The sequence below is a fragment of the Girardinichthys multiradiatus genome, chromosome 9, assembly GCF_021462225.1.
Source record: "Girardinichthys multiradiatus isolate DD_20200921_A chromosome 9, DD_fGirMul_XY1, whole genome shotgun sequence".
Taxonomy (NCBI): domain Eukaryota; kingdom Metazoa; phylum Chordata; class Actinopteri; order Cyprinodontiformes; family Goodeidae; genus Girardinichthys; species Girardinichthys multiradiatus.
Window position 1 is genome coordinate 12,412,457 of NC_061802.1, and position 16,577 is coordinate 12,429,033.

Below are 16,577 nucleotides of genomic sequence, written 5' to 3' on the forward strand. Positions count from 1 at the left end.
CTTACCTCTGCACATTTGGGCTTTCTTTCTGTGTCTGCACTCAAATCTACAGACCTCACATTCTTTCTGTCGTTTGTCTCCACTGATTGGGTTTGTTGGCAGCCATCTTGATTACTGATCATTTGATTGTTGTTTATTGGAGTCTTATTTTCATCTGGCTTCACAGAGACATTCTGTTTCTCTTGAGCTATTGCCACATCCTTGTTCTCTACATTAGTGGGTTGTTCTGGTTGGTTTCCTTCATTAGCTTTTAGTTTAGTTGACTCAGATCCAGTGAATTTGGATTCTGTAGGCAGTAATGGTGATGCAGTTTTAGGCAATGGCCTAGAAATAATGTCACAGTGAACCAGTAATGCATCGGAGTGGTCTACTGTACTGGAAACTGATGGCGTTGTTGTATGCTGTTCTGTTTGTGTATTGCTGGCAGATGTATTAGAGAGATGTGTTATACAGACAGACTGGTTTGATCCAGAGGTTTCCTCACTGCATGTTTGTTCCTTGTTCTGAGAAGCCACAACCACCCAATCCTCCGCCATACAATTTTCTTCCTGTGCACTCTCTGGTGGTCTCTGTTGAGGGGATGAAGGTGTGTTAACAGTAGGATCTGATTGGTCCTCTGCTGGAGCAACATCTCTAGTTGGATTTGAGTCAACCACCTGCTCCTAAAAACAAAATAGTTAGCTATAGTTTAGTTTACTTATTTAAAAAAGGGACAATGTACATTAATCAACATTAAGTCTAAAGTATTGTGTAAATGTAGCAAATTTAGGCTAGATAAGACTAATTTTCTTCTGTAGTCCCAGGCAGGTTTAATTTAGAGAACAGGATCAAAACATTATATTACAAGGTTGTTAAATTACAAAATACTGATGAATTAACCCAAACAAAACAAAATATAATAAACACACGTTAAAAATGCAACCATCCCTACTCTACATATGCAGAGTTAGTGTATACTCTAGACTCTAAAATATGCCAATTTCTGAATTAACAACCAACTCAAAGTAATAATTAGGCAGAAATTGTTCAAAAAACTAAATTTAAGATACAACTTTGTATATGTTATTTATAACTACCTCAGTTAAGGTGTCTGTTTCGTTTGTTCCAGAACATAGGTTTGGGGAACTCTCAGTGTTTTGGGTAGTACCCTCATCTGGGTAACTTCCAGAGAGAGCAGCTTGGTTCTCCTTACAGCCTGCGTGGTCATCATTCATTTGATTCCTATCGTCATCCTGCTTCCCAGACAAAATCAGCTTATCTTGAGACACTGTCGTATCTCCATCTTCCTCAGATGCTGACAGCTTTGGCACTTGTTGAGGTGTTTGATCAGATGTTTCAGGAGCAGTAGAAATGCATTCTGCAGATGAGGTTAGTTGTGACTGCTCTTAAATAATTAACAAAAACCGAGCTGTGTTTGTCATTAGCACTCTGCAAAACATCTGGTTATTCTACTATACCTTCTGTTTGCTGCTCTGCCTGATTAGTACTTGAAGGTGTAGGAGTCTGAGATGAGTTTACAGACAGGATCGGTCCTGTAGTTTCCTCACCACATTGTTGACCATTCCCCTCAGAAACCACAGGAAATGCTTCTTCTTCTTCTTCTGGATGGGTTCCTTTGACCTGCGGGATTGGAACAGTCTTGTGGGTTGATAGTGCCTGGTTCTGTGATAACGATGTCTCACTCGTGTCCTTTAAGACAGCACTGCTAATGTCCTTTCTGGTAAGATCAGAGTCAATTCTGGCTGATTCAGTGACATCAACCGGTTTCTGCTCCTTAAAGAAAAAGTCAAACAAATGACATCATTATAATGAAATCATTTTCTGAAATCAAGGTTGTATTAGTGTTAGTATCATAAAACTATTCGGACAACAAGCCTTAATCCTATACAATACTGTCTTTAAATGTATTGGTTAATATTCTGATTTCATTGATAGTCTATAGTCAATATTTCTCTCTATAGAGCTTAGTGCTGTTTTATTTCCTAGGTCTGCATCCATTTGTGCTCTGAGTTCCATTTATATTCTATTTTTTTCCCGTTTTCCTGTCACTGATTTTCTTTGTAACCATTTAGTTTGGTAAACTGAGTCCTTCTCGTGTTGATTTATATGCTGGTTCAAAACTGTTTAGTTTTCTGGATTCTCTGTGCAGTTTAGGTTTGTACTTTTGTCATTTATCCCATTACTGCCCCTAAGTTGTATCAGTTTTTTAGGTCAGTTTCAACTATTTCCATTTAGTCATTAGTCCCCCCTGTTCTCAATCCTAATTACTCTTTCAGGTATGTATCTCCTGGTTTATTTAATACACTGCAAGTTGTTGAGGAATGGTGCATGCATTTAGTTTTCAGTGAAGTGTTTCCATTTTTTTAGATTGGTATTTGTTGAGAAAATACTGCTGCAGAGTGTTATCTTAGGTATGTAGGTATTTTCTGCACCTCTAGATTAAGAGATGGGATGACGGAACAGTATTAAGGCTTGATCTTTGAAGTTTCAATGGGTGAGGCCATGAATAAGACCAAGAATGTATCCACATACCTGATCTGCAAGCCATATACTGTAGGTTATGATGTTATTTATAATACTTCGGAGTTTGCAAAAGGCCTTAAAATAAACTTGGAACTCTACATATCCAGCAACAAGCAGAAATGTAACAGACCCCAGTCGGTCGTGGCAGATGGCCACTCACACTGAGCCTGGTTCTGCTGGAGGTTTCTTCCTGTTAAAAGGGAGTTTTTCCTCTCCACTGTTGCAACATGCAGGCTCAGTATGAGGGAATGCTGCAAAGTCAACGCCAGTGACTGTCCACTGTCTCTACATGCTCATCCAGGAGGAGTGACTGCTACAAGTCACTGGATGCAATCTGCTGGGTTTCCTTAGATAGAAAAACGCTTAACCAATTAGAATAATAAACTGAATCAGACTGCACTGTTTGATTGCTAGGATTAATTGGAATTTATGTACCTGACTTGAAATCTGTATAATTTGACTGAATTGACTGTGTGAAGTGCCTAGAGAAGATGTGTTGTGAATTGGCAGTATACAAAATAAAACTCAATTGAATTAAACTGGAAAGTTAGTTATTCTAAGATTTTTTACCTTTATTTCAGTCTGGTTCTTGGGTTCAGCTTGTACAACCTGATCTTGATCCTTGTTTTGGTTCTCCTCCTTGGTGACAGCAGGCTGATTTTCTGATGAGGAGGCATCTGCTTAACAATAAATACATAAAAAACCATCACACAACCTTAATTTCCGTCTTCTGTAGGGCAGCATAATAATAAATTACAGTATTAACTCAAATATAGGTGCCTTGCAAAAGTATTCTTATCCTTATAACTTTTCACATTGTCAAAAGTTTCATTGTTGTAAAGCTCAGGTGGGAGAATGTGCTGGCAGGGCACCTATTAGTCATCCACTGCCCAAATCTGGCCTTTATGGAAGAGGAACAAGAAATCCCCCACTTCAGAACTGCCTTAAACCTTGGTGGCATAGATTCAACAAGGTAGCATCTTGGTAGCACCTGTGTGATAGCATCACACAGATGCTGCAGATTTGTCGGCTGCATCCATGATGCGAATCTCCCGTTCCACCACATCCCAAAGGTGCTCTACTGGATTGAGATCTGGTGACTGTGGAGCCCATTTGAGTCCAGTGAACTCATTATCATGTTCAAGAAACCAGTCTGAGATGATTTGTGCTTTATGACATGGCGCGTTATCCTGCTGGAAGTAACCGTCAGAAGATGGGTACACTGTGGGATGGACATGCTCAGCAACAATACTCAGGTAAGCTGTGGCGTTGACACGATGCTTAATTGGTACTAAGGGGCCCAAAGTGTGCCAAGAAAATATCCCCCACACCATTACACCACCGCCAGCCTGAACCGTTGATACAAGGCAGGATCGATCCATGTTGATGCCAAATTCTGACCCTACAATCTGAATGTCGCAGCAGAAATCGAGACTCATCAGACCAGGCAACGTTTTTCCAATCTTCTATTGTCCAATTTTGGTGAGTCTGTGTGAATTGTAGCCTGTTTCCTGTTCTTAGCTGACAGGAGTGGCACCCGGTGTCGTCTTCTGCTGCTGTAGCCCATCCGCCTCAAGGTTCGATGTGTTGTGCATTCAGAGATGCTCTTCTGCATGCCTTAGCTGTAACGAGTGGTTATTTGAGTTACTGTTGACTTTCTATCAGCTCGAACCAGTCTGGCCATTCTCCTCTGACCTCTGGCATCAACAAGGCATTTGCGCCCACAGAACCGCCGCTCACTGGATATTTTCTCTTTTTTGGACCATTCTTTGTAAACCCTAGAGTTGGTAGTGCATGAAAATCCCAGTAGATCAGCAGTTTCTGAAATACTCAGAGCAGCCACGTTCAAAGTCACTTAAATCACCTTTCTTCCCCATTCTGATGCTCGGTTTGAACTGCAGCAGATCATCTTGACCATGTCTACATGCCTAAATGCATTGAGTTTCTGCCATGTGATTGGCTGATTAGAAATTTGCGTTAACTAGCAGTTGGACAGGTGTACCTAATAAAGTGGACGGTGAGTGTATTAAAAAAAAGTGCTCCAGTCAGATGAGACCAACATAACATTTTCTGCCACCAAAGAGACTCTTGGGGAGCAGAGCCATAAAAGAAAGAGGAAGTTGGAAGCCTTGGAGTTGGAAATAATAATAATAAATATAATAATAACAATTATAATAAATTGTTTTATTAAAAGTATCTCAAAGTGCTACAAAACAGTAAAAACAAAAGAAAAACAAAAATACTAAAAGCTACAGCTGTAGTTGATCCAGAACGCTGCTGCCCACGTCCTCACTAGAACTAAGAAAGTGGAGCACATCAACCCGGTTCTAAAGTTCCTACACTGGCTCCCTGTAGCTCAGAGAATAGACTTTAAAATACTTCTGTTAGTCTATAAATCACTGAATGGCTTAGCACCAAAATACATTACAGACTTGTTGTCAGTGTATCAACCAGCCAGACCTCTCAGGTCTTCTGGCTCAAATCTACTCTGCACACCCAGAACCAGAACCACACATGGAGAAGCAGCTTTTAGTTCTTATGCTCCACTAATCTGGAATAAACTGCCAGAAAACTGTAAAAGCGCCGAAACCCTAAGTTGCTTTAAATCAAGAATAAAAACGTATTTGTTTAGAGGGGCCTTTGACTGTGCCATTTAGGCAGATTAGTTGCGTTTTCAGTCCAATTTTCCTTTCATTTTCTTGTCCATCATTCTATTCTCTTTATTTATTTTTTTATTACCTCTGTTGTTTGATTTTATCATTTGATTTGTTTTTCTGTGTCTGTATCTGTGTTTATTTGGTTTGTGATTGTATTGTAATTGTATGTACAGCGCTTTGTGTGTCTCATTGCTGAAAATAAATAAATAAATAAATAAATAAACTTACCTTACCTTACAGTTAAACAATGAAATAACAAATTTACAAACCTAGAAAAGCTGATATCTGCTGTCAGACTTACAACAAAATACAGCTCTAAACAGCTTTATTTACCTTCGTCAACTCATTCACACACACAACAACCAACCTTTCTGCCCAGTTCACAATAGTGTGCTAATTTGCATTAGTCTGTGTTGGACATGATGTCCTGACCAGATACATTTGTTGGGTGACAAAATGTAAAAAACTGTAAAAATAAAATTATATTATAGTTATATTCAGTCTACAATTCACAGAAATTAAATCATGATATGAAAAAAACAATAAATCTTTCTATCTATAAGTTCTTATTCTTATCTAGGTTAAATATCCACCAGCAATATTGTTATATTGCTGTCCAATAGTTCTAGAAAGATATTCAAGGTGAGAGGGCACTGTAAAACCATAAAAAGGATTTAACATATGTCAAAATAAGGTGAGATCTTTCCATGTAATCCAGGCAACATTTAGTAACTGCTCAAAGTTAACTTCATAAAAGTTACAATAAATATCCTTATATCCTTATGTGTAATCCATGCAATAATTATTAAACTACACAGCTGAAGCAGTAGAGAGTGAAACAAGCATGTTCTCATATTCTGGAGCTGAGAGACTGGAGAGGCCTGTGTGGAGCCACATATTATCTGCCACATGTTATCTGTCTTATCTTTTGCAAAAATATAAACAAGCATATCCAAAGAAATGATGTATGATGATTTTACATTCTTTCACATGTATTAAATAAAATTAGTAATCTTTAATTAACAAGTTAAAAGATGTATGATTGAAATGTGGTTAAGAACTGAGAATTAGAGTAAAAAACATTAAGGTTTGACATTCTCAATCAGCTATATATGAAAGAGATATAACGTTAATCATTTGTAAAGCATGAATAAAAAGAATGAAGTGATGGTTTTGTAACTGTGTTTTAAAGTAAATGCAGAAAGCTGAAGAATGAAATGTGTAATACTGTGTAAAGTTTAAAACTGAGCAGATTAGGGAAAGAACTGTAGGATGACTAGGAGTGACGAGAGCCGGCTGCATGCTGACATCGAACCTTTTCAAGGCTAACGGGAGGAAGGGAGGATGCGACTACAGCCAGCTATTAATAGCATCTCCAAGGCTGAGAAGCAGAATCAGTAGGTCACGATGACCATGACTAAAAGTATTGAGCAATAATCAAGAAGCTGAGCTGAATAGGTAGCGCAATAACTAAGAAGCCTAATAAGGGGCTGACTGGTGAAAGCATCAAGCACCATAAAAGCAACGCTGAAGGAGGGAACGAGGTTGTTTCCTCGCAGAAGACCAGCGAACAAGATCGGACGGAGAAAAGAAGCTTAGATGGAAAAGGAACAGAGACACAGGCCCAGCTGATAGAATGCATTAAAAAGAGGATCAATCCCTGAGCCTTAGAAGGACTGTGCCTCAAGATTAAGAAACTGATTTCATCTAAAGCCTTTTTATCCAGACAACAGAAGCGAACTTGATCGGTGAACAGCTGATTGCTCTGGAAGCAGGCTTCTGGAAGTCCTGAATCAACCTCATTTATGTCTCCGGGTTTCCTTCAACTCTTCAGCCTCTGGAAACTACTGTCTTCAGATACATATAACAACGAAGTTCCTGTTCAGCCATCAAAGTCTGGAGCATCAGTGCTTGCCACTTAAAGGAAGAAAACTGAAGATTAAGTCGTATTCCCTTCAAGAAACCACTCGTTGTTACCAGAAGAAACATCTCCATCAGGTGCATGAATGAGCCTCCGTCTTCAAAGCCTCTCCAAACTCAGTAGTTTCAGCATCAGGGAAAGACAGGCTGAGTTGATTGATTCATTTCTATTATTGAAATTATTTTGTGTTGCTGAATTTAAGCTGTTACTGACCCCTGCAAAAGCGTTACTAATTAAAGAAAGCATAAAATTCTAGTTAAATCGTGGACATTCAATTATTTGAGTCACCGTATTTTTTGGTTTTTCATTGGTGGTAAAAAGTCTTGTTGCCTGGTTCTAAGATATTTTAGGAGGTTTTCATTGGTTGCCTTAGCCTAGTTTGTTAAAACAGCGCCCCTGGAGCTCGTGCTGAGCTACTAAAAATAACCTAGCCCATATACCAAGAGCCAGTTGTAACATTAGGGAATGAGCAGCCGTGAACAAAAGTGACTGTTGAAAGTGTGGATGACTGCGAGAGGCTACTCAGTCGTCCAGACCTCCAGTGGAAGAAGGGTGGGACTTTTGTATGAAGGCTGTCAGAGGCTAGGCGAGTCATTTCCCGACACCAGCTCAAACAGAACTTTCAGTAAACCTGCTTAGTAAGATCTTTCAGGTTTAGGGAAGTCCGGACCCGTTGGATGGAGAGCTGGATTGAGCAATCCCTTTAGACGTAGGGAAGTAGGAGGGAGGGGTTAGCTCATCGGACAACAAAACATAATAACAAAATAAGTTACAGATTAACATTGAGATACTGCAGACACGTCAGACAAAATGTTTATCTAAAAGAAACTAACCTTGCGTCTTCTTTTGAGTTAAAAGAAATAACTTGAACCCACATTCAGGACAGAATCTATAAGATGTTTCCACTGAAGTTCCACACTCTGGGCAGAACTTCATCTTCCTGTTTACTCAAAATGAAATAATAAAAGTTAACAGTGTATTGTAATTATTAGATGTTTTTAACAGAACTAAGATTTAATTTAGAAATGTGTGTTACCTTGTAAATTCAGGTCATCGCATTTTATGAAGACTGTAGACTTACAACCAGATGAAAAAAAATCTTGCGGCGTACTTTAATTCTACTTCCTCCTTTCTTTCTTTGTAATCCCAACTAGAAACTAGGGCAGAACAATTGAAAAATACATATAAAATCAATCGCAGTCTAAATCTTATGCTGAATATGAATTAACAATTTGTATCTTAAAGCAGATTATGAAATATAGACTATATGAAATAAATATGGGAAATTAACCTTACCTTCAAAACACTGAAGTGTTTTGAAGGTAAGGTGTATGACTAGGTGTATTCAAAATTATGAATTACAATACTTGAATATATTATTAAATCAATCTATTATGTAAAACTCTGTCGCCTGGTCTAATAACCTACCTTGTTCAATGTTCCTTCTCATCGGGCAGACAACTAAACTCTGAGATGATGTATGTCATGCATTTACTTTCACTTTCTTTTCACAGTAAAATGAGTGGCTGTATTGTTTTTGTACATAATGTTCTCACAGTCAGACAACCAAGATAAAATCACCTACTGTTAATAAATTATTCTAATGCTTGCTATGTGCATTAATTACAAAAATGAAATTTTGTTTTTTGTTGGTTTTTTTTCGGTAAGTTAAAAAAATTTAATTAACAAACATTCACTCTCAAAAGAGGCAGGAACAAAACAACGAACGGGCAGGCAGAACAGGCTAACAGACATGGCCAGGCTGGCGAGACAGGCGTGGCGTGACTACAGGACAAGAGTATTATCAGAATAATGTTTCCGCGAAGAATAACTGGACAGGAGTGTATATATGGAAAGTAAACCAGGTGGAGCTAGGAGACAGTTTGAAGCAGGTGAACCAGATAAAGATAATGAACAGACAGAACAGAACGTGGCTGGAGCAAGAACAGAGACTCTTGAATACAAACAAAAACTAAAGCATGACCAGAAAAATAATAAACAGAAGCATGATTCAAAAACAGTGAGAGAAATATAAGAAAAACCCAGAAACCAAAAACCAAACAACCCAAAATCATAACAGCCGCATCCTCACTAAAACTAAGGAAGTGGAGCACATCATACCAGTTCTAAAGTCCTTACAATGGCTCCCCGTAACAGACTTTAAAATACTTCTGTTAGTTTATAAATCACTGAAAGGCATCGCAGTATATCAACCACCCAGACCTCTCAGGTCTTCTAGCTCAAATCTACTCTGCATACCCAGAACCAGAACCAAACATGGAGAAGCAGCTTTTAGTTCTTCTGCTCCATTAATCTGAAATGAACTCCCAGAAAACAGTAAAAGTGCTGAAATTCTAAGTTGCTTTCAATCAAGATTAAAAACTTATTTGTTTAGAGTGGCCTTTGACTGTGCTATCTAAACATTATTAGCTATGTTTTCAGTACAACTTTCCTTTCATGTTCTTATCAATCATTTTCTCATACATTTTTTATTTAATTTATTTATTGCATATCATCTTTTTTTTTTTCTCTGAAATTATTTAATTACCTTTATGCCACTGCAATGTACTTTTCCTATTATCTTTTTTTTATGTACAGCACTTTGAATTGTCTTGCTACTGAAATGTGCTATATAAATAAACTTACATTCCACGAGAAACCAAATTGATAGGGTAATATTAAACAAGACAGTATGGCGCCTGTACTGCCAGTTGCATGATAATGATGACTATGGTGTATAAAGCTTGGGTCATGTTACCAGGACAAAAGCATCTCTACCCAGCTTCCTTTCTCTTTGTTTATAATAAGTGTGTGAATGAATGCGTGGAGGATTTATTGTTGTATGAATGCTTTGGAGTCTTGATAAAGCGCTATACAAGTACAAGCCATTTACCATTAAATCAAATCAAAAATCAAGTTCAAAATCAACCAAGCCAGGTTTCCTGTCTCAACAAACATAAACATAAACATACAATTAATCTAAAACCAACACCCCACTAAGTATTAAAAGCCTCAGAGAAAATATGTTTTTATTTCACGACCTGTAGGAAATTGTTTGCTCAGTCTGATCATCTCAAACTTCAGTTGTGAAAGTAAGACAAGTGGCCATTAGGTGGTAGTATTGGATAATATTCTATTCTCCAAGTAATCTGGATCAATCATTAACAGACCTTTTACAGACCAGCATAAAATGTGACACTTGGAGGAAGGTCCAAGGTCCTCAAGAGCAAGAAACCTCCCTCATTGGTCATGTTAATTATTACAATGTTGCTTTTTATGCAATGACATTTTACAATGAGGATATGTTGAAAGTGAAAAACATGTCTGGTCCTTATTTTTATTTAAACATATAACTCAACACATCATGTATTTTTCTGAATTGATGTTTATAAGTACAAAACACTACTGTAGATTTTTGACACACTCTTTCAGACAATTATGAGATGAAAATAACCTTAAGGGGAAAAAAAACAGGACTTTATGTAAAAAAGCAATGGTGCCCCTAGTTAAACCACCACCAGCCTGATTATGCCAGAAATATAACCTCTGATAACTTGAAACAGACTAAAGATCTTAAAAAGACACACCACGGCCCGATCTAAAGAAATTAAAGAACAGTCTAGACAGCTATCTGTCTGGAAAGGGTTAAAAGATATTTCAAAGGCTTTTGGGCTCAAGTGAATCTTAAGAGCTATTATCCACAAGTGGAGGAAACATGGTGAACTTTCCCAGGAGTGGTTTGCCAACAACATTAGTCTGGGTCATCGACGACTCATCCAGGAAGTCACAAAGGAACCCAGAAATCCTCTAAAGATGACCAGGTCTCACTCATCTGCTGTGAGGCCAGCGAATCGACTAATGTGGTCAGTGTAAATAATAGTCTGTGGATTATCGATACAGAGTAGAACTTTCTAGACGTTGTGTGTACATCTGGCATAAAGCTAATGCAGCATTTCAGAAAAAGTTTATCATACTGACATACTTCAGTTAAACATGGTGGTTTAAGTGTGATATTCTGCGACTACTTTGCTCCTTCAAGACCTTGGTGAGCCAGATATTGCCATAACCGATGGAACCATGAATTCTGCTCTACCAGAAAGTCCTAAAGGAGTCCAGGCATCAGTTCATGACCTTAAGTTCAAGTGCACTTAGATCATGCACAGGACAACGATCCAAAAAACACCAGCAAGTCCAGCTCTACATGACTAAAAAAAACTATCAAAATGAAGATCATGGGAAGTGGCCTAGTCAAAGTTTAGACTTAAATGAAGTTGAGATGCTGTGGCATTAGCTTTAACAGCTGGTTCATGCTTGAAAAGCCTCCAATGTGGTAACAACTATGCAAAGAAGAATGGTCCAAAATTCCACCGTGTCACGCACCATTTAGTGACACCACTGATGAAGACGGAAGTCTCTGTCAAAACATGTCAGGTATGTCCTCAGAGAAAACAAAGCTGTGTGTCTAATGACAAAAAAAAACCTACAGACTATAATGTATACAGACACAATGAACTTTATTGGAAAACTCCTTTCCAGTTATCACTCCTAGGGATCATACAATTAGTTAACAGAATTACGTTGCAGTTACTTACCCACAGAACTAGGTTGGATTGGATAGCTTTTTCTCTATTAATAGCTAAGTCGATCTTTTGGAAATTGAGGTTATCTTTATCTGATAACAAATCTTGTTTGTTGATTTGAAACATTTAAGTGAGACAAAACAGCAAAGGCAGCAATCTTTAAGGTGGTAAACACTGTATATCTAAGCAGGCATGCAAAAGAGAAGGAAATAAAGGTGTTTTTAACTGCTTCTGAGGTCAGTGTTCAAACCCGTTTTTTATTTCCTGACTGAACTGTTAACAATACTAACAGGCTTGGACTGTGTGTATCTGTGTGATGCAGTGTGGGAGCTAATCTCAGAGCTGTGTTGTTGAGTTTTCCTCCTCCTCTTTTCCACCCACACATCTCTTCCACATACAAACGCCGCAGCTCTAGGCAGCCAATCGCCACGTCTCCTCCTTTGTATTGCTTTTACCTGCGTCACTCTGCACATGTTACCATGGTGATCACTGATGCTCCCCCCACAGTGTGTCTCCGCTCTTTCAGTATGAAGATGAAGCCAACTTGTGGCTGCTGATGCAGGCAGGCTGCAGACGTCATCGCTCCCTTGGGAAGAAGGCCTATTTTTACTGGTTGGCACAGAGAACACCAAGCTGCCGAACATATTTATGGAAGCTCATCTAATCCCTGTCTGCTAGGAAACATCACTATTCATGCTCTGCACCTCTCTCTTCAATCATTTCTCACAAATCCAAATCAGTCAAATGCTGTGCCCCAAAATTAAGATGGCAATAACTGTGATAATTTTATGTTATCCTGCTATAGTTTTTCCAATTGGTTTGGCTATGAGTACCAATCTAGACTTTTAAGAAGTTGATAAATGAGAAGTAAAATCCTCAAGAAACACTTTATTTTATGAATCTACAACAGTTGTAAAGATCACTTTTAATGATTTGGAAAAAAAATAGAAAATAAATAAAAAAGAGTTTCAAACACAGTTGGCTTGTACGTGAATGTACATTTTTTTATTTAATGATACTGAATTTCATCACAATTGAATTGGATTAAATTTAAATGACTAAAGAATGCAACTTTTATTATTTTTTCTAAAAAAGAATGACTAACCTAAATTTATTTCAACCTTACACCTTAAAATTATTTTTCTGCAAGGAACTGATCTGAATTTAATAAATGCACCAATCAGCCATAACATTATGACCACTTACCAATAAAGTGAATAACAGTGATTGTCTCTTCATCAATACATCTGTTAGTAAAGGAGACATGTTAGGTAGCAAGTAAACGTTTTTTCCCAAAGTTAATATCCGAGAAGCAGCAAAAACGGGAAAGCATAAGAACTTAAACAAATTCAACAAGGGCCAAAATTGTAAGAGGTAGACAACTGAGCTAGAGATTCTCAAAACAGCTCCTGTAGGTGTTCTCATTCTGCAGTGGTCAATATCTACTAAAAGTGGTCAGAGGAAGCAACAGTGGTTGACCAACTATAGGGCCATGGGTGGCCAAGGCTTACTTCCAGTAAACATGTAAATGTGGACCCCATGAGGGTCTTACTCTGGGCAAATAGGTACAAAGCTGGTCTGGGCTCATTTTAGGCATTTTATAAAAATGGCACCCACTTATGTTGACTAAACCTATATAGACAATAAATGTGAGGACGTTTCGTAACCTTTGGAGAATCCATTATGGGGCCCTTTATTCCAGACCATTTTAAACCCATATGGGCCCCATATGTAAATGGCCAGCCAATGAGTTCTAGAATGGATCTTCAGTTGCTAAAGAAGTTAATGCTGGTTCTGAGAGAAAGGTGTGAGAATACAGTGCATTTCAGTTTGGTGAGTACTGGGCAGCACAGCCATGCTGGTCATAATGTTATGGAATATATTATAATAATATTCATAATATAGGACATCTTAAAGTGTAATGTACTGTATGAACCAACCATTTACCTTTTAGCATGCACCATCATAAAATCAGGTTAATTTGTGTCACGAACTGTTGCTAAAGCTAGTTAGCCACATTGACGGAAAGCTAAACAATTACAATTAAACACTTAAGAATGACAATAAGACCTAAATAAATTTCTATTTAAGTGAAAACAAAAGGGCAGATGTCGTTTTACAACATAAAGGACAAGTCTTGTTTCTAAAAGCATAAATCTTAACGGTCAACGGTCGCCATGTTCGCTAGTTACCAACTGATTCGTGACAGCTAGCATACGAATCACATTCTTTTACAACCGTACAGGGCAGAAAATAAACATATGCATGGTATTGAAACATATAAAGACTTATTTTGAGATTACTTACACCCGACATTAGTCCTTAAATAGTGACTTCTTACCTTAGAAAAGAAATGAAGCGTCTTTTAACTTCTAATGTTGCAGCTCATCATCGGAGAGACACCTTAAAGCGGCAGCTAACTACTACCTTTTAGTGTCTGCCTGACTCTCCTTAGACCGAAGACACACCTTACATTTAAATGTAATGCTTTTTTGTTCTTTCTAGCAACAACATTTGAGTAACGTATACACTTCCTCTACGAACAAGGCGCCACTTGTAATTCCCCTCGCAGTTATGTGTGCGTGAATAAAGTTTGAATTACAGGGGTTGGACAATAAAACTGAAACACCTGTCATTTTAGTGTGGGAGGTTTCATGTCTAAATTGTATGGAAGCAAATCGTTACCATATTTCAAATGAAAAAGCATTTTCAGAAATGCTTTTTCATTTTAAGAATGCGGCTGCGTTATTTGACCCATAAATAAAATTAGTAATCAATCATCCTATTTGCATTTGCATTTTCTTCTTCACGACTGCACATTTTATGCCATAATCAAAAAGAAAACAAAGCAGACATTGCTTTTTCGTTTTCATGGTCTGCTCGCAAAGTCCTGCCCAGAACTCGAAAACGAAAAAGCATTCCGAGCTGCGGGCGCAGAAGAGTGACGTTAGCAGCCGCCCTTCCTCAGCTCCCTGCTGACCGAGCTACCCAGCTTGTTCGGTAGGAGGCGCTGTGCACGTCTGCAGTGCATTACATTGCAAACGTGCCGAGAAAGCAGGACCGAGCTCAATTTGTGGCAGTGGCAGGCAGAACTGGTAGTTCCGGTGGCAGGCTGTCACCGAAGCTGCCACCGGAACTGCCACAGTCTGCCGCAGGGTGGCACGGGATTCCGCGAGGATGCCAGAAGGAGCCAGGTAAAAGCTTGCCAATGCGGTTGCCGCTGTTTTTGTGGAAGCTGATGCTGATTATCGGCAAATGGGTTGTCATTGTTGTTATAGCCTGTTACCTTTAAATAATTATTTCATTATTGATTATTATTTAATAAACAGCTTTAGACCCATAACATAAGGTGATTGTATTTACTTGACATGGAAAATAAATAGCACTATGTGTATGTGTGACGTGTTGAAAGGATGACGAAGATTTATTACACAAACAGCCGGTTTATTATAGAGCATGAGCGGCTATTCTGAATCGTCACTCACAGAAAATTACAAATAAACGCTTAAAAACACGCTGGATGTCCCAGGCCATAAGGATGCCACAGCCTGCCACCGGAACTACCAGTTCTGCCTGCCACTGCCACAAATTGAGCTCGGCCCTGCTGCAATTCAATCAATTTCTCGGCACCTTTGCAATGTAATGCACTGCAGACGTGCACAGCGCGCCCTACGAACAACATGGGTAGCTCGGTCAGCAGGGAGCTGAGGAAGGGCGGCTGCTGACGTCACTCTTCTGCGCCCGCAGCTCGGAATGCTTTTTCGTTTTCGAGTTCTGGGCAGTACTTTGCGGGCAGACCACGAAAACGAAAAAGCAATGTCTGCTTTGTTTTCTTTTTGATTATGGCATAAAATGTGCAGTCGCGAAGAAGAAAATGCAAATGCAAATAGGATGATTGATTACTAATTTTATTTATGGGTCAAATAACGCAGCCGCATTCTTAAAATTCTTAAAATTTTACATTTCAAATTGAATTTTGGTATCTATTTGTTGGGGTACATTTTGAAAAATAAATCTCAAAAGTATTTTTCTTTTTCATTTTAATTAAGTGAAAGAATGAGCAGTCTTGAAGAAGAAAATTAAAATGCAAATAGGATTATTGATAACTAATTTCATTTATGAGTCAAACAATGCAGCCACATTCTTAAAATGAAAAAGCATTTCTGAAAATGCTTTTTCATTTGAAATATGGTAACGATTTGCTTCCATAAAATTGGACCAGCCTGGTAGCCAGTCTTCATTGATTGCACATTGCACCAGTAAGAGCAGAGTGTGAAGGTTCAATTAGCAGGGTAAGAGCACAGTTTTGCTCAAAATATTGAAATGCACACAACATTATGGGTGACATACCAGAGTTCAAAAGAGGACAAATTGTTGGTGCACGTCTTGCTGGTGCATCTGTGACCAAGACAGCAAGTCTTTGTGATGTATCAAGAGCCACGGTATCCAGGGTAATGTCAGCATACCACCAAGAAGGACGAACCACATCCAACAGAATTAACTGTGGACGCAAGAGGAAGCTGTCTGAAAGGGATGTTCGGGTGCTAACCCGGATTGTATCCAAAAAACATAAAACCACGGCTGCCCAAATCACGGTAGAATTAAATGTGCACCTCAACTCTCCTGTTTCCACCAGAACTGTCCGTCTGGAGCTCCACAGGGTCAATATACACGGCCAGGCTGCTATAGCCAAACCTTTGGTCACTCATGCCAATGCCAAACGTTGGTTTCAATGGTGCAAGGAGCACAAATCTTGGACTGTGGACAATGTGAAACATGTATTGTTCTCTGATGAGTCCACCTTTACTGTTTTCCCCACATCCGGGAGAGTTACGGTGTGGAGAAGACCCAAAGAAGCGTACCACCCAGACTGTTGCATGCCCAGAGTGAAGCATG

The 16,577-nt window shown here is 38.7% G+C and overlaps 1 protein-coding gene across 1 annotated transcript in view; it reads right to left on the reverse strand.

The window, feature by feature from the left end:
- Window positions 1–14,268, reverse strand: part of LOC124873679 (E3 ubiquitin-protein ligase rnf213-alpha-like) — a 100,085-nt gene extending 85,817 nt beyond the window's left edge. Inside the window, exons 1-8 of the mRNA XM_047374520.1 lie at window positions 14,023–14,268; window positions 12,137–12,267; window positions 8,138–8,258; window positions 7,935–8,041; window positions 3,094–3,200; window positions 1,458–1,773; window positions 1,077–1,357; window positions 6–662 (exon numbers count right to left, since the gene is read on the reverse strand). Coding sequence (XP_047230476.1) covers window positions 6–662; window positions 1,077–1,357; window positions 1,458–1,773; window positions 3,094–3,200; window positions 7,935–8,037 — 1,464 coding nt within the window. The 5' untranslated portion in view covers window positions 8,038–8,041; window positions 8,138–8,258; window positions 12,137–12,267; window positions 14,023–14,268. The remainder of the gene's footprint in view (window positions 1–5; window positions 663–1,076; window positions 1,358–1,457; window positions 1,774–3,093; window positions 3,201–7,934; window positions 8,042–8,137; window positions 8,259–12,136; window positions 12,268–14,022) is intronic.
- Between the last annotated feature and the right edge of the window lie 2,309 nt (window positions 14,269–16,577).